This window comes from Buceros rhinoceros, unplaced genomic scaffold (genome assembly GCF_000710305.1).
Source record: "Buceros rhinoceros silvestris isolate BGI_N320 unplaced genomic scaffold, ASM71030v1 scaffold1997, whole genome shotgun sequence".
NCBI classification, from domain to species: Eukaryota; Metazoa; Chordata; class Aves; order Bucerotiformes; family Bucerotidae; genus Buceros; species Buceros rhinoceros.
The window spans coordinates 58,416-77,459 of NW_010421381.1; the positions used below are offsets into that span (position 1 = coordinate 58,416).

The 19,044-nt window shown below is 36.0% G+C and overlaps 1 protein-coding gene across 7 annotated transcripts in view; it reads right to left on the bottom strand.

Annotated features, from left to right (window-relative positions):
- Positions 1–19,044, bottom strand: part of NRCAM (neuronal cell adhesion molecule) — a 68,025-nt gene that overhangs the window by 19,417 nt on the left and 29,564 nt on the right. For 4 of the 7 annotated variants that reach the window (XM_010139617.1, XM_010139616.1, XM_010139613.1 and 1 more), the window contains 8 exons: positions 16,111–16,308; positions 15,927–15,997; positions 14,837–15,062; positions 14,427–14,542; positions 10,409–10,613; positions 10,086–10,208; positions 8,908–9,084; positions 7,778–7,813 (listed from right to left, as the gene is read on the bottom strand). In XM_010139617.1, the coding sequence (XP_010137919.1) occupies positions 7,778–7,813; positions 8,908–9,084; positions 10,086–10,208; positions 10,409–10,613; positions 14,427–14,542; positions 14,837–15,062; positions 15,927–15,997; positions 16,111–16,308 (1,152 nt within the window). The remainder of the gene's footprint in view (positions 1–7,777; positions 7,814–8,907; positions 9,085–10,085; positions 10,209–10,408; positions 10,614–14,426; positions 14,543–14,836; positions 15,063–15,926; positions 15,998–16,110; positions 16,309–19,044) is intronic. The other 3 variants (XM_010139615.1, XM_010139618.1, XM_010139619.1) reach the window with 1 other exon arrangement.

The following is a 19,044-nucleotide window of genomic DNA, read 5'->3' on the forward strand; positions in this document are numbered from 1 at the left end:
GAAAAAATAAAGAGTAAAAACACTTTGCATCAAAAAGTAACATTTAAACAATACAGTAAAACCTTACCTGTTAAATGAATAACACATGCACACTCTAAGTTCATGCAGGATTCAGTTAGTTTTACTTGTTAAAATATGAAACAACTAAGTGATACACATGAATTTGAAAACAAACTGACACCTTTAATTTCACAGAACGTTTTTGAAATCAGCTTCATTAACATTATGGATTCATGGCACCTTTAGACATTGCAACATTAGACATCAAGATATTGGAGAGCCAATATCAAAATATTCTGGCGTGAAGGACACAAATCACTGGCACGTTCATTGTAAGGTACTGAGTCTGGCTGCTGACGTTCTCATCAGACAACAGCGCATGTAACACCTACATCTATGGAAAGGAGTGCTTCTGCCACTTCCTTACTCATATCTTTATTCTTTGTTCTCCAATCATACTTGTTACAAATGGACATATATTTCAATATTTTTGTCTTATATTAATGAAAAAATAGATTTTAACAATTCTAATAGTGTAAGGGTGTAGATACAAAGACAATGCTCCTCAAAAGCATGAAATTTGTTTTTAAAGAAAATGCCTCACTTGGTTTGTCACTGACTCTTCTATCCTGCTAAAGATACCTTTTGTGCTAGAAATGACATCAAAAACACTTCCCAAAGGATCATGAAACATCAAGAGGTAAAAACTGAGTCTCAGTAAAGACAAATGGAAAAATTCCAATGGCTTCGCTGACAGCAGAAAATAAAACGGGCAAAAGCCTGTTCTCAAGGCGAGAGGTACTCTATAGACTTTTAATGCACATTAATTATTTACTCCTCAGAACAGGATAGCTTTGTCCATATGGTTGACTGGAAGAATTTAAAAATTAGATTCAAAACGGCTTACTTTGGCACAATAAGATAAATAAAGCTGTGTACAAGCCCCTAACACAGACTAAATAACATGAGTACCATGTTTAGTACTGAGAGTTTAAAAAAAATCCCCAAATTATTCAATTTCCATCAATTGGCCTGAAAAGGTATTCTCATGATTGCAAATTTTTACAGTATCAGACTTTTTAGCCCCATACTTGTTTTTACAAGTTTTTCCTCTATATCTCTACTCCAGTAGTACTTATTCAGCTCTTCAATCTGTATTAAACTAATTACACCTGCATTTGATGTCTTCGTAGTTAAGTTGGGCTTATATATTTTATACATAATTTCTTTCACCAACCACAAATAATAAGGAATATATTATTTAAATAATTAAGAATGTATTTACTTCTTGGCTAAAACCACCTGAACAAAATCAAATAGAAAGCACTAAGTTTAAAAAAAAAAAAAGCCATCTAGGTCACTAAGTCAACAATAAAATGCCTAAGAAATAGCAAAGCCAGAGATGTCTATAGGAAATCCAGCATGTCACCATATACGCTATGGTAATGCAAGGGGATTAAGATTCTGCTTCTCTGTGCCTCTTGAAGGTAGTAAGAGGAAAGCATAGCAGGCTCTAAATTTAGAAAGGTTTGGAGTCTGATACTGGAGACAGGAAATATAAACTTCCTTTCTCATTGCACGTAAGAACAGGTGTTTGTTACAATCGGCATCTAAACATTCATTCTATGCCAAGAAAACAGCTGGTTTATATTCTAAATACAACCTCGTTTTGTTTCATTAAATTGTATTTTCTCCAGCCCGTATTTTCCTGGATTTTGCTCTTCCACAGTAGGTGTCCAACTAGCAGCACAACTGCACGACTCACAGTTGTCACCAATATTAAAGGCAGAAGAAACCATTAGCAATAATCTGTTTCAAACCTTTGCAAACATGTCACAGAATTACACCTAACTTCTCCCTCCTCATGCACTTGGGGATGAAGGAAATTGTCTGTTGTATTAATTCTCATCACCACATGACAAGAGAGCTTCTGTAACATAGCAATTGGATAATCGCCTTCCCTGTAAAACCTCCATCTTACGTTTTGGGGTTTTTTTCACCTCTAGTTTCCAGTTTCTGCTCTGACCTGGTATCTGGTAAATGTCTTTCTGTTTACTTGACTGTATATAACAATTACATTTGGTCTGAAAAACCTTAATTTCCTTGGTGTCTTAGTTTCTAAACCCTCTCAAGTGACTGATTTATGCTTACATCTATCAGATATACTCTTATATGAGTCTTACCAACAACTATTTGTTGTACAGATTTATCCATGCGTTTAGGTTTTTTCCTACTGAATATAGTGCACCAAGAAATTTGTTCAGTGGCACATTCATTTTCAAAATCAGTATTTTTGCAATTCTTCCTCTTTTTCACTACTGCTTGATAAAATTTTCCAGCAGTTCTGGAAAGTTTCAGTTAAGTCTGTTAAATGTGCCATATTTGCAACATGAATAAGCACATAAGAAGATAAAAGATGGCCGACGGACCCTGAGGTGATGAAGACCTACAACCAAAGTGGGGACAACATTTAAAGCTCGTCTTCAATTTACCCAGACTCTTGTCTTCTTAATCAGCTCACCTCTAATTACAATTAACCTCTTAGTTCCTCAGGATGTTTCCCAGCATTGTTCACAAATGCAAAACATGTAATTGTCAGCTGGCAAAAACTCGTGGCGTGTGCAAGTGCCAGTTAGTAAAAAGGGGGGCAGAAAGCTTTGTCTCAGAGAGCAGGAGTTTTCAGCCGCGGAGCACGGCACTCTTTTGATCTGTAACCATGCACGACGCTGTGCAGCAGCACCGACAAAAGCATCGCTCTAAATCTGATGGGAATGGATTGCTAATAAGTTACAGTTTTTATACAGACTGAATCTTCTTATTCAGCCACCTCCAGTAAATTAAACTCTTTTATTCACACTACGTTACATGTAAAAATTAGCTGGCACTTCTGAGTATGGTTTTATTCCTGTAGTGAGATATCGTATAAAAAGCATTTGCCAATTGTTGAGAAAGAGGCCTAGGCTCAAAGTAAAATTTTATTTTCTTTTCAGATTAATTCCAGTGCTTTTTAGTGGTGTTTTTTGTAAAGTTGTATTTAATTTTCCAGGAACACAGTTCATCTGCTTGGGCTGCAGATTTAATAGAATTAAATAAGACATGACATGAGGAGTGAATGGATTTTAACAGCAGAATAGGTACTCTCAAGATACAGTTCAGAGAAACAAAAAGTTAATAATCCCCTAAGTGACTAAACTTCAGGGATTTTGACGGGATTCACCTGATCTCAAGGAAAAAAGGCAGGTAAGTGACAAGCACACATCTGAAGACTGGTGTCAAATGGAAAAAAACCCACAAAACAATATATCATAGAAAATTAGTTTAAATGCATATATAAAAGGAAAAATAAATTCCAAGGAAAAAACCATGCCCAGGAAAAAATGAAGGAAAAAGGTAATAGATTCTGCTAGAGCCTCTAAGACACAGAAAAGGGGTTTGCTTTTTAACCTACCACTTTTACAATATGAAATTCAAGCCTTAATATCCATATCTGGCATTGAGAGCTGGGCATTAGTCACCTTTAAGATTATTTAGGCCATTGCAAGAGCATTCTTGAAGTGCAAGAAATACAGAAGACAAAGAAGAAATGCAAGAACTCCTTTCACTAATAAGCATTTAGCATGGCATGGATTTTGTGTGATGTCTATGAAGGGAAAGGAATTTGCAGGAATTTTTGTACTGCAATAATCATAATTTTCTCTAATCTAGTATGCAAAGCATCACCATTGTTGCCAGTAGACATCAAAGACAGCAAAACAGTGGTTCTTCCTAGCAGACTGTGCTTAAAGAATCACATAGATGTATCATGGAGAAGTCCACAGGGATAGAGTGGCTGAAGAAGCAGTACAAAAATACTATAATCAACTTGAAAAGAAAAAGCAGTTTGAAATTGTTAGCCAAAAATATGGAGACATTATGTGAAATGATTCAAAGAGGGAGGGAAAACAGATGGCGGGCAGGGAAGATGATTTAAAGAATAGTATTTTGTATGGAACAAAGAAAATTGAGATGATCCTATCTTCTATGAGGAGATCAGAGATAAGAAACTCAGGTGAGAATGTGTTCTAGCCTACAGTGAAGAGCTATATATTGGACATTCAGTCAGAAAAAAAGAAAGAATAGTTTCAAACCCAGAAGCTACTCTACTTGTTTTTCTCTCTTGCAACTGAAGTATTTCTGTCAATACCTGAGATGTGAAGTTCACATGAAAGCAGACCAGGCTGAGTACACATTGAGAGAAAGCATTAGCTTCAGTTAAAGGCAACTATGGTCTCAGAACCTTAATTTAGCTGCAGTCCAGGATTGCTAGTTACCAGTGTCTGCACACATGCAGACTAAAAGACCTTGCTTTCAATTAAAAATGTTGACTAAATCAAAAAAACTGAAAAGTGAAACAAGAAGGTTTGTGAAACAAGACTGACACACCATGCCATGACTCTCTACACTTCAGCTTACAACAAACACAACAACAAGCCCCAGTGACTGTTTATTTTAATCAGCAACTTTCATTTCTACCACTGATCAAATTCGTATTCTTTTCCTTTTTCTATAGGCCAGTTATTTAAAACTTCTAATGGAAAACAGTAGAAAAGACTCTAGTGATCACCTGAGTCACCTTCCAGCTGCTAGTATAATTATTTCATACGTAATCAGGTTCTTATTCCCCATTTCTTCTCACCCCTCCGTTACCTCATGCCTGCCATTAGATGTCAATGCATAAACGGCAATATCAGTGCATACTGCTTAGCTAATACTGGGTATAATACACTATGTTTTACATACACAGTTTTCAGACACATTTAAAATACAAGTTGCTAAGAAGAAAACTGAAAACCTTTTTTTTTTCTCTGTAGTGCTGTAATTTGATCAAATTTAAGTAATTCATAACATCACAGTATTATGAAAAAAGATAGCACAAGTCAAATAGGAGCATCCACTCCAGCAGGATAGCTTGCCCATCTAGTAAAATAACACGTCTCATGATTTACTCATGTGGGCTTGTGAGAGAATGACATGGATCTCCTCTATTAAGTTTTCCTTAGAGAAGGAAAAAACCCCTCAACTTTTGTAATTTGCCAAGATTCATTGCATTCTGCTCTTTGATTCAATGGCACTGCTCATCTAAAGATCTTTTTTATGAGGACGGTGCCCATATTACAGGGAGACAGTAATTTCTTCCTTACGTTGCCCTCTGTTTGAATAGCGCTTCTAAGTTCTATTCAAGCTACAGAAAAAAATATTAGTCCTTTATCTAAAACCTTTAGTGTCAATCTCATATTTCATGTTTTCATCTAAAATCATTATTTTACCTCATGGAAAAAATGCACAAAAAATGCTTCTCTTCTTATTGGTCTAGAACATTCTGGATGTTTTTACTTAGCAGTACAGTCATTATAATCAGACAAACTCAGCTGGGAAAATATTAAAAGTGTCAAAAAGTAAGCAGCGTTACATTCATTACTGTCATTACTTTCATTGTTTTTAAAGTAATAAAAGACAATGAAGGGCCCACACCTGTCTGAAAAGATTGCAAAAGACATGTGGTGCCAAGAGACAGACAATATGTTTCAGAACTACAACAAAAATCCTGGGACACCCTAAGACCCTTAAATTTACCACAATTTCCCTCTGCACTTTAATATATAGTTTTAGTATGAGAAATGAGATATGGGCCAAGTTGCACAGGTCACCCAGGTTTAGATGATCTGAATTCCTCCAGGACCCTGAGTCTAATGTTTCTGAGAGGCTAAGCTGCAGCTCTTCAGGTATAGCTAGGCAGTTGAAAACACCAAGCACAGGAATTTCAGTGCAACTTAGGCTGGATGCATCTGGGACCTATTATATTTTAAACTTTGAAGATGAATGCGCTCAAACTGAAAGAGAAAGAATAATACCTATATAAGTAATATATAGGCCCTCTAGCACTTAACAGAGGAGTAAAAATTGACTGCTGAGTATGGCTTTTTCTTGAGTGGGCTGAGTATTTCTATATTCCAAATCCACCCACTCATGAGACCAAATAATTTGGCACTTGATCTTAGTAATACAATCCTCCTTTTCCTTCCTCATAGTCCCTGATCAGTAGTGAAACAGTTAATCACTTTAATGTAAGTAACCACTGAGAACATTCTGTTGGGACCTGCAGGAACTCAGATGTCCTAACAGATGTCATGGCTTTAGTTCCATGCTGTTTTCAGTTACAAAGTTTTCTTTGCAATTGTAAGAGCTAGATGCTACACGAACATGTGAAAACTTTGAATCCATAAACGGCATGGAACCAAATGAAGACATCTGCTTAGTTTTCAGAGGATCTGAGATGACAGCTCTGAAATGTGAGCTGCTCCAGCTGATCTTACAAATAAGACGCTTTCTGCTAGCCACAGACTGAGATACAGCTATAATTAGACTTCTGTTTCACACAGAGAATCCAGTTTTCCTTGCGTGAGTTTTTATAGCCAGCTATAAATAACGTGAACTTAATTCACATTTCTTCTGCTAATGTCCAGGACTACAAGCTGGTTTGATTATTCCAATCTGTGCTGACTTTTCAGCTACAACTAGACTGGAAAACAGTAAGAAAGACTTGTCATTAAAATAAATCCACAGCTCCATACACTTAGCAGAAATGCATGTGATATCAGAATACATTTGTATATACATATATAAATATACATTATGTATGCACAAATGCATGCACATGTACATATATATATATATATAGTCTGATTTATACCAGATCAAGCGAATAAAGTTCTTTTTTGTGGCTATTATCATTCAAAACACCTGATCTTCAAGTGGAAAGACAATCTACGTAGAACAATTTATCTGTCTCTGCCAGGTGAGTAACAACGTAGAAATATTGGGTATTTTATATACCGATTTTGATTTGGGATGTTTATGTTCTGAGAATCAGAAGCACAGATGTACTTTAGTGTTAACGACACCTCTGTGATAAAATGAAACACACGTATAGAGATGACTTTCTGACAGATAGCTACCTAATAGTCCTCAGGACAGTCTTTGCTTCTGACAGTGCAGGTATCAAAATCCTTAAACACTGTGTGCAAAGACGTGAAGAACAACTTTTTTGACAGAAGAACTGCATCATGAAGAGCTAAATATTACGGATTTCAAGAACAAGGATGATAATAGATTCCGCTTACTGCAATACTCTCAAGTACTCACTCACTAGGTGTGTGAACCTAAGACAGCAGGAAGCCATTTGCCTGGATAGCCAATCTGATACTTGAACTGAGAAGTAGACAGAGGGTATTGTCAGTCATCTGTCTCCTATGCACAGCTGGCTTGCAAATTAAATAAATGTGATTAAATGGGTAGCATTAATCAACACTGAGAATAAGGAAGCACCTACTTTTTTAAAAACAAAAAATGCACAGCCAGTAAAAAACGCCCTCCTTTTCAAAAGCACTGTTTTTTCTATTCCAGCTAATCAGTGTTAGTGCACCTGGATCCTGAATATTTATGTCAGTGACATACATCTGTTAAACGTTCAGAAATAATTAGACTTTGCTGAAGCAAAGCTAATGAATTCCCCTGGAACTCTGTGGCAAAATAAACAGATGACAGGTATTAATAAGCATTCTGGATTCCTTTTAAAGAACCAAGAAAACAATACAACTCAAAAATGTTTTCTTCCAGCACTGATTAATACTTCTTACAGCAATGTGTAGTCCAAGATTTTCTGTCCTTACCACTGCAATTTCCCCATTTGCAACACTGCAAAATCCACACATTAACAAATCATGCAGTTTCATTTTACCTTTGCCTGCACCTACAGCAGGACGAAGAATACCAGCTTTAATGGAGGAAAACAAGAACAGGAACACTATATAATTAGATACAACACCAAAGGGAACATACATACATAATTTCATTATAAACAAGAAAAGCATGCAGACTAGATAAAATGTATTAATTCAAATAAATTAGAAACAATCCACTTATGCTGAACACTGACAGACTACTACAAAACAAAAATTAATATACATGCATTTAAAAAAAATTATTGCTCATGCTTAAGAATAGTGTTTTAAAATAAATGTAGTTCATATGCAACCTTAGTAGACCAATAGAGAAACTGCATTGCATACCAACTCATCTATGTCAATACCAATACACTATAATTTTACTAAGCATAAAATACATGAAAAGATGGGATCAAAATAGACTTTTAATACCAAGACATGCAAAATCGTAAAAGACTTTCCTTTTAAATTTCCCCTTTGCTTTAAATGGCTCTTACTGTATTAAGCTTTCAAATTTAAATAAATAACATCTTCCACAAAAGAACAGCCAGAATCAGTTCTAGAACGGCAGTAAATGTAAATATCAATAGTGACAGGATTGAACAATATACTAGAGAGTTTTAAATTACTATACAATGTCACCACTTGGGGCTGTAGATGCCAAATCTATTTCTGCAGCTTTTCTGAAGTTACAGTTTTTTCCCCAGCTCTGTGAAAAAAACCTTAGGCCTCACACAAGCTGTTGCATATTTCAGAAGAGAAATAATTTCCTCTAACCATGAAGCTGCCTCAGTTCAGTATTGTTCTCTGTGACCAGAGCAGGTCAATGAAGCAGAATAGGTGCGTGGAGGAAGACCACTTAAAATGCAGAAACTTCAAAGCCTAAGAAAGCCCAAGTCTTAGAACTTGTAAGTTTATATCAAAAGGACAGGCTTTACACGTCTTTGGCGGATTCCACTACAGCAGAAAACCTTTGAATATCTGTTCTTAAAAACTATTTTAAATCTTTTATTAGTTAAGAAAGCTCTAGAAAAAAATTTACTGGGGCCATTTCCTTAATGGAAGGAAGTAATAGCAATATTTGTTATAAAATTTGTACTGTTTTTTAAATTCAGTGGGTTTTCTTTATACATACCCATCTTACCTTCATCCATAATTGTTACTGCTTCTTCAGTTATTTGATTTCCTGATCCAACTGAAGTTTGTGCATTAAAGTAAAACTTGTACCGTGTGCTGTAATTTAAATTTTTTAATATCAAGCTGCTCTCATTGGCAGGAATTCTTATCTCTACCAAGGGACCCAATTCATGAGTGTTGTTAACTGTTGTTACAAGAAAAAAAAAAAAAGAATTAGTTAGGAAAATAGCCTACATTATCATTGTGCTAAAATTGGCATTTTTGTTTGTATTCATTTGTTTTGTTTGTCTCTTGCATTGTTCATTTCAGGTTATAAATCTAGTTTCAAAAGTTTCACAAGTTGCATTTGTGTAAAAAGCATCTATGTGAGGGGCCAAAAGTTAACAGGGAAATAGAAATATCTACAGGGTATTTTAAGTTCAAGTTCCGTTCCTGAAAATACCTGAATCCAAGGCAACTGAGTGCACCTCAAATCACGTGAACTTACACACATTTAAAACACTGATCATTAAAAAATTACGAAAATCTAAATCAGCTGCCTCATAATAAATTAAGTATGTTTAGGGAAAAAAGAATACTGAAGTGACTTATACCTAATGCCACGGAACAGTGGAAGTTGGTAAGTGGAAGAAAACAAACTTCCTTAATCTGTTCCATGCACATGAAACTCTCATATTTCCAGCATTACTGCTGACAAATTTCAGGCAAGTAAGCAGTGGCATGGGGATCCTAAGGAAGGGATTTATACCTCCAAGTAGGTGGGGCACATTTATGAATTTTTCATCTTAAAATTAAAATAGTATGAAAATTAGAGAAGCAGACAACAATATAATTTTATGTATTTTCATCTACTTCTGATGATATTTTATCTGCAGTTAGAATACAGGATTTGTAAGTGCTTCTAACTTGGCTGTCAACACTACGTAGGACTTCACCTCCATTTTTCTGTGAAGCATGGTTTGAAGAAATAATGGAAAAATGTTAACCTTGTTTTTAAGCAAGTGAAATTTTCCAAATAGTCATCTATACCATCAAAATTCACTAATCTTTTTGAGACTAGTCATCTACAATACAATCATATCTTTTGTATGTTAGAAATTTAACGTCATTTTTTTCTTAATAAATGGATTACTATTTGGTAGACATATTTTCTAAGCTAGAGTTATATATTCATAAATAACTTACTTGGCTGAAACTTCAGTATATATGATGTCAAAACACCATTTGGATGGGTAGGTGAACCCCACTCCAGAGTCAGAGAGTCCAGTGTTGGGTTAGTAATCTTCAAAAAGGAGGGTGAGCTAGGAACTTTTAAGAAGAATATACAGTAAATACGAAGTAGATTAACTTAAAATGGCTTAAGAGCTATTAATTTTTATGAATATTACCGTATTGAGCCAGATGACTATTTTATGATATCCACGATGCGAATTCAGCCACTAAACCCTTAGCGTTCTATTTCTGAATATACACATTTAAGTTTACTCTTTAGCTTTCTCATTTCATACCTCCTTCAGGGGTCTTAAATACTTTGTCTGGGCTTGCTGGTCCTTCTCCTTTACCATTAACAACTCTAACATTCAGCTTGTAAGAACTATAGGGCTCCAGCCCTGGCAACATTCCAAAAGTCTTGTTTCCCCTGAAAGTCAAGATCTTTTTTTCTACATGTCGCCTACTCCTTCTGGACAGACTCTGCACTTTCCAGTAGTAAACCTAAAGACAAAAGAAAATCTACAGTGAGTGTTTAGGTGTTCTGATTTTACAAACTCTAAGCTTTTCCATGAGTATCCATGAATTATAGGTAGGAATAACTGCAATTATAATAAGCTTAAGTGAGACACAGCATCGAGCTTTCCTGCTCCAGGAACAGATCTTGTCTGGAAACAGTTACGTCTACACAACTGGGCGAAGAATATCACCTGTCAGTTCTGCTAATGCTCAAAGCTGGTTTGGTACAAGTTCTGGTTTGCAACTGCATTAGCATGTGATGGTTCTCATGTTAGCAGCAAGACCACCTCAGAGGCATCATTCATACTATCTATTCTTTCAGTAAGATGTCTACACGGCTTCCAAAGCAGACCTGCACTTTGCCACCTTGTTACATCACAAGTAAATATTTTCAAATGGGAAAGAAAAACATTTGTCTGGGCTGGAAAAACACAGAAGTTCTGAAAGGACTCTGAGGTTACAGTCATGGAATGGAATGGTCCCCACCTAGGGACTGCAAGACTACTCCATTTATGCGATAGCTACATCAGACCACAAAGCTGATTCTGAATTGGTGATTTGAGTTTCTAAGAAACTGCAGAAGATTCTCAGAAATAACTACCTCAACTGCATTCTTTTTACTACACAGTCTCTCTCCTGTGATACCTGAAAAGATATTAACAGTTGTCCCTACAAAGACTTATGTTATTCCTAGGATTGTCACCTTCAAATACACAATTGTACATTTTTCATATCATAATTTTCATGCATGTGTGATCACACACTATAACTGATAAGGCAATGTATATGGATAAAATTCTGGTTCCCTTCAGGCCAGCTGCAGAACAGCTCTTTAATTAAGGAATCTGGGATTTCATTTATGAATCCAAAAGAGGGAAAAGCCCACCTAGATAGCTTATAAAGCAAGGTTACCTAACACCAGCTTTCTATTGCTAACAACATGTCATTTCACTCTAATCACTTTTAAATGCCACTGTGTTTTACATGGCTTGAGTTGACGTTTTTCAACACCGCCAGCTGTCATCCTGCAGCTCTCATCCTACCAACTACCGTAGGAAGCCAATTACAAGCTAACAAAAGCTTGAAGTGTTGGTACTATTAGTATTGAAACTTACAAGGTACAGTTCATGGTATTTTAAGAATTGTTAGCCAGTAGAGTTTCACAAAGAGCATTGTTATAGTTGGGTCATCACTTGTCACTAGCCAGGCCGAAATTAAAGGAGAGCTTTAATAACCTGGGTTTGACAAGCACTGATTTGGAAGAGGAGTATGACAGTAAAAGAGACTGCATCACATTTTTCACAGTGTATTGAGTAACCACTGAACTCTTCAAAATAACAGGAAAAAAATGGCAGCAGTAATAGTGAAAATCATTCTTCTTTATAATTTCTTCTTAGGTTTGAAATGCTTTGTAGTACCACAGTATATCAAGTAATAGCTAAGTTAATACAACAGCGAAATGAGTGATGTGTTGTAGACCGCTGCTAGTTAGATGTCTTCCTGCTTTGTTCGTACATTTGTCTTCATTACATAAGTCTTCAGAGTAAAAGCCCTCTCTTTACTACAAAACATGTACCTAATGCAATGTTGCACATTGTGCTACTGTCTGAAATAATTTTATTAATTAGGAAAGCCTGAGTGTGGTAGTAGGATTTTGCTGATGTGCTTAAAAGGAGACAGTCACGTGCTTTGTAAGCTATGTCAATAACTAAGATACTTAAAGCGTACTCTGCATTCATGAAAAGCTTTCATGTTGTATTCAGAGAAAGCTTTGTAACAGTAACTATTCACCAAGTCTCAGGACTTGTCATGCCTCGTCTAGCTTTTAACCTATTTGAGCTTGTTATACCTGTATCTGCAAAAAGACTAAGAAACTTTTGCTGCATCTGCAATTTATTTAAGGATGTACCATTGTCACATTTGTCCTAGCCGTAACAGCGAAACTACTGAGCAGTCAGGTCTGTGGTCTTGAGCTTTATGAAATTGTGTGGTTTTCCTCCCCACAAAAAAAAAACCCCAAACACTAAAACCCATAGTCTGTACAAAGAAAGACTAACACACTAAAACTGACGTAATCACGGCATCATTAACCCTTTGCACCAACTGGAGAGGGAACTGTGCAACCTGTTAGTAAACACAGGACAGAAAGTGATCCTCAGAGGCTCAAAATCTGAGGAAAAAGAAATCTCCAGCTAAAGTCGCGATGATGACAACTTACTGTAACCATGCCTTTGAAGGGTGAGAACGTAACACCTGATCTATGGGTAGACTTTCGTTTCTTTGAATTTTTTTGTATTATTAATGATCTTTAACAGAAATGTGATTATTTGGATTATGAGTAATTAGTGGATTCTGAGTATTAGTGTTGCTGTAACATGATTAATAATAAGCATTAACTTCACTAAATTCCAACTCTTTAATCCTCACATAACGGACACATTTTCTTTTGGTTGCCCAGTTGTGTGTGAAATACCAGATTGATACGAGACTGTCACCTAACATAAACATTTAACATATAAACATTTAACAGACTAGTAAGCCCTGTTTCTCATCTGAGTTTATTATCTAGGGCAAAGCAACACATTAACTACAAATTCTTAACGCTAGCTCATACAGATCTACCTTAAGTCTCTCTGGAAGGTGGTATTTTTTGCCAGATAAGTGATACCCACACACCAGGATCTCAGATTCATGTGGTAAACAGCTGAAACACACTGAAGTTCAGTTCAGTTTCAATGCTCTTAAATACTAATCTCCATTTCATAAGCATGATATACATTTATTATGCTCCAAATATTCTTCACTCTTTTCATTTGTCAAATATTTCTTCTTCCTCCTTTCATTTAAACAGAAGTAGTTAAAATTTGTCTTACAAAGTAACCTAGTTCAGGCTGTGTAATTAGCCTGTTAAGCGGAACACATTTATTAGTATACTTGCAAAGGACCAAAGAAGTAATTATTTTTTATTTTCTTCTACTGCTACATAGGAAGTCTCATATCCACTCATTCCACTCTTCCCTCCACAACCAACCTACCATACTTCTGCAGTTTCCACTCCCAAGTTTCTTCTGATGGGCTTCTAGTGCAACTTCTGAAGCAACTTCTGCCATCAGATTATCCCTGTCCTCCAGGGACACAAGTTCCCTCACTTTCTAACCCTGAAGTCCTTCTTTCTCCCATTCTCTATTAATTGCAGTCTTTTGTCAGTTATCATCAAAGCCAGCACATTATCTTACACTAAGTTTCCTTCAATTCTGTGTACACTTCAAACCTGCCATTTCTTATCTCCTTAAACTGAGCTTTTCTTTTTCTCCTTAAACTGAGCTCTTTCCTGGCCCCCAAAAAGACAGAGCAGCCATCATAAACTAGCAAGTGGTCAGTTACTCAGAATTAAAGATGTGATTAATGATATTATGGCAGAAGATGAGTAATCTTATCATTAGATGTAGAAGAGACTCCTACAGGAACTACTCCTCATCCTTTAAATATTCTTTTGAAATAAGATCTGTGAAACTATTATCACTTTTTTAACCTACATAATGTGTGCAAACTTAGTGCAAACACATCCCGTTTTTCTTCAGGGACAGTGTCTCATGAGGTCAGTGCTGCTGGAACATTGGCTGGAACATTGCTGAACTTGAAATGTATTGTATCAATGCTTTTGTCAGCAACACTTGTGAGATCACTGAAAGCAAGAGTCCTCTTATACGTTAGTTACTTCAACCTGGGTACAATCTCATACAGAAAGAGTGATCTGTTTTACTAAATGAGAAACAGAATGCTTTTGACTGCACTTACTTTGTAACCTTGAAGGTGTCCTCGGACAGTTTTTAGTGGAACTGGGTCCCAATGCACCTTTGCTAATGTGCTGTTAATAACATGAACCTGCACATTGCCTGGAGCAACCATTGGCACTGTGAGGAAAGGATGCAACAAGCACCTAGTTAGAATAAGAAACCACACGAACTTACTTTTTCAGAATAATTCATTACACTCAAGGAGAGGTAAAATGTTCCTATGTTAAAAAGCTGACCTCACAATTAATACTAGAGAGTATTGTGAATCCTTATTATCTCCAAATTACTTAATTTTAATTAGAAAGAAACTACTATCCCACTTTTTCAATATTTTAGTATCTCAAAGAATCATTTAGGTTACACATTTAGTTGCTTTTAATTAATACAATTGAGTCAAACTACAAAACTTACAGTCTTCTCCTGAATGTCCAATCACTTCTGATGGCTCTGGTGCATATCCCAGGTCGTTTAAAGCTTGTACTTTTATTTGATAAGGAACAAAAGTTGGTGTACCAGACACAATATATTTAGATACATTTGCAACTATAACAGATGTCCATTCATCATCAACATCTTTCTGACGCCAGCTGACTTTGTATTGAAGCCCTGGTCCATTAGACTGAAAACCTTTTAAAGACTGTAATGAAAAGAAATGATTTTTAAAAATATTCTGAAGCATCTAAAAAATCCAAGGTCACAAAGGAGATATACTGATTCTTCTTTAGAAAGAAAGTTACTGAAAAAGTCACCACTGCATTCTGTGACAGAGAAGCACTGCTGAAATTTCCAAGCTGTGCAGTTTAGCTTTTAGAGGAGGTCAGTTCAGTTGCTTTTCACTGCTAAGTAAAAATCACATTAAATGGTGATCCGGGCTAGTTCTCATGCAACTATATATTGTGATTTCTGTATACGTGTTTTGTTTTCAAGTATTTCTTACAAAGAGGAACAGGTAAAAACAGTGTTACCTAGACAGTTTCTTGCCTGGGATGTGAAACTGATTTTATGTGGCTCTGTTTGCATGCCCGTTGTGATGGCAATGGCATAATTGAGAAAACTCTTCCACAGAAGTCTTTTCAGTCGAAGGGTTGCACAGTAATTTCATTTATCACAACAGTTGAGGGTAGAATTAGGATTCACATTAGAATTCATTCTAAAAATAAAACTATACTTGAGATAAACCTCAATTTACATATTTAAGTTTTCCTAAATTGGCAGCAAAACATCCTGTATTACCAAATTAATGGCTTAAATTGAGAAATCACTCAAGGAAAAGATGCACTTTAATTTTTTTAATTTTTTTTTCCCCCATAACACATGCAGCTTTTCCCTGTAAATGAAGATGGGGGAACGTCTGGATTTTATTCTTTTTCAAAAATGTTTTAAGCAAGCAATGCATTGGATATCTCAGAGTGTTCTCAGTTAGATTATTACCATTTCTCAAAAAAAGGTTACTCACACACCTGAAAACAAGCAAAAGAAATACCAAAACCCCCAAACTTACCTCCCATGTTATTACCAAATTATCAGGTTCTGAGCCTATCCCTTGTACATTAGCAGGATTTTCATCAGGGCCTAAAGAAAAAATATTTACATGTGAACAAGAATGACTGCTGTTTGCATTCCAAGCAAACTCAACACCATTCATAGCATGTATCAATCACTGGTAAGCAGGAATAGTTATTTACTTGCAGATTTTGTCAGGTACTGCTCAGATGGTTCACTTGGCTGACTTCTGCCAATCTCATTGACAGCTATCACACGGAACGAGTAGTTGACATACGGAGACAACTTCAACTGTACTGTTGTCTGAGTTCCAGGAACTTCCGTCTGGTAATGCCATACCCCTGGTTCATGCAGCCCGTCTTCAAATTCAATCACAAAGTCTGTAAACAGAAATCGAATCCAACTTTATGTCAAAACCTGCAACACCTTCCTAGATCACTGTAGGCGTTTCTGAAAGAGCCAATCAACATCTTTAAAAGTCACAGAAATTGAAAGAGAAGTACATAAACCTGAACACAGACCTATAATGTACATCTCAAAAGTACTGCCTAGGTCAAAATATAATACAAACACTCTTATTTTATTACTTGGTATTCTCACTAATGCAGCTACCTGTCAGGTAGCTCACTACAAGAGCTCTCTCAGGGACTGGATTTTAATGTAACAGGAACCTTCGAACTATCACAGCATGAAAGTGGAACAAGATTGGAATTTTGATGTAAAAGTATTATTTGGCTGACAAATATATTTGTCTTAGTTGTATCAAGTTGACAGTAAGTAGTACCTGTACAGTATTAAAACTTGCCGAGTATTCAATTTGCCCCAGGGAGACTAACTTAGTGAAGAACTATTTAAAGTCAAGGACCAATACTTGAGGAAGGTTTCTGAGAGCACTTTTCAGTATCTTCAAATTAATTCAAGGAATATATGTTCAGAAGCTAAATTTCTTGAGGGTTCTCTGTGACATTACAATGAATACTGATAAGACCCTACAGAGGATATAACCTCAGAGACAAATAAGTTGTAGAACTCCAAAAAGAAAATCGTACTGATTATCAAAGACAAAAGGACATTTGCTTCAGCTGTGAAACAGCCAAAAAAATTCCTGCTCTTAGGTATGAGATACAAATTTTTGAACACTTAAGAGGAATTGCTAGGATACAGTAAATAAGTGTGAGTACATTCCATGGACCCTTAAGTTTAGATACACAAAATCTACATGAGCTTAAAATGTTTGTGTGTTGTATAAGAAAAATTTTTCCCTATCTCATGTATAGTTGGGGACAAGAAACCAGAATACGACTCAGAATACATCCTGTTTGCAATACTAGAGGGTCATCTAGAAATTGCTTTTAGAATACTTACAGTACCACACAGAAATAATGTACAACAGTTTGACAAGCCACTAGGACTAATCATACCCTTTTGAACTTAAGGCTTGCAGATTTCATCCTGACCTAAGTAATATGAAAGTGGGAGAACTCGCCCCAGATTGCTGAGTTATAGCTGGTGGTGTGTGCTCAAAGATAACGGTCTTGAGATGGGATACTTTCTGGACCAAAGTCTTTGTTGAACAGGTGAGAATATTACATGCTAAAAACAAAAAGAAGCACCCAAAGTTTTTACTACTGCTTTTTGCTTCCCTAGTAACTAGCATTCTGCCTGCAACTATAGCAGAACAATTTTCAAGGCACAAAATTCTATTTAAGCTTTCAGAGAGATTCTAGTATGTTGATCATTTTACTTGTGTAAAGGGGTCACTCATAATGAAGGGCTATCCTTGAGTCTTGATCTGCACTTTGAAGTGATAGCAGCCGCAGCAGCGTTAACAGGCTTACTTACTTACTTACGGAGCAAATGCCTTATTTTGCAGGCTCTCAGGGGACAAAGCAGCAATAACATTTGCATCATAACTAAAAACCAGCATTATTTGAACCAGGTTCAGTTTCCAATATCAGACTGCAAGCAATATCTTGCTTCTAGAAAAACTAACATGAGCCAACACCACCTAGTATAATTTCTTTTGCAACAGTGTGATCTCATTCTTATAGAAAGGCAAGACTTGTGTCTTCTCGTGTGGAAAAAAATTAAAATACTGATGCAAGAGTGTATGAATAAGCCATAACTTGAATACAATTCAACTATTTACATTAAACTGACATATATTATCTTTTTTAAAAGTATATTACTAGTTGATATACATTAGATGAGTCTGAAAGTGTAAAACATCAGCAAAACCCCTTGGTATTTCATGAAAATGCAATCAAAATCTTTGATATACTCTGAAATTTATGAAATTCTGTTTTTACAAAACTTCCCTTCCAGATGCCTGCTCACTATGGTTTGTGTTCAATGTTGATACTGACCAGCACCAGACCCTGGAGAGCAACATTCAGTAAGTCAGCCTAACTCATTCCTTCCAAATGTAATGTGTACACTGGTCTTGGTAACTTGCAGCAGGTATTATCTGAAAATACACTGCGTAAATAATTGAATAATTAAGTTGCTCATAATGGAAAAGTTGCACTGACAAACAGTAACATCCTTCTTCCTTCATTTCCCCACCATCCTCTTTGCTCAATATACGCAAGAGTATCTTTCATCTGGTCTACTTAGAGCAATAATAGCATTTAAGATCAATTATCTGTCTCAAAAGTTTACAGATGTTTATTTTCTCCATCTTATGGACATGCTTTATTCCTTCAACTGTCTGGACTAATAGAAAAACCAGAAAAACCATCTACCTTATACTTTCTTGAAGAATGAACTTCTGCATCAGCAGTGATTCGTTAATCCCTAAAGATACTGGTAGTGATGCTATTTCAAATTCACAGGGATCACAAAAGAGTTAATGCAAGATGTTAGTAGCTCTCTCTTTCAGAAGCATACAACTAACAAACAAGCATACAACTTGCATATTCATAAGACTGGACCTTGTCAGACAGAGATTGTATCAGTATCAACTTCTATGTTAACTAGCACAGGTTTCTGGATCTAAAGCCCCACTTTCTAGGGCAGTAAATAAGCCTTCGGCTTGGCTGTACAGCAGGTGACATTCAGTGATTTTTTTGTTATGTAAATAAATGGCAACCGTAGCAAATGAACTTAACACTCTT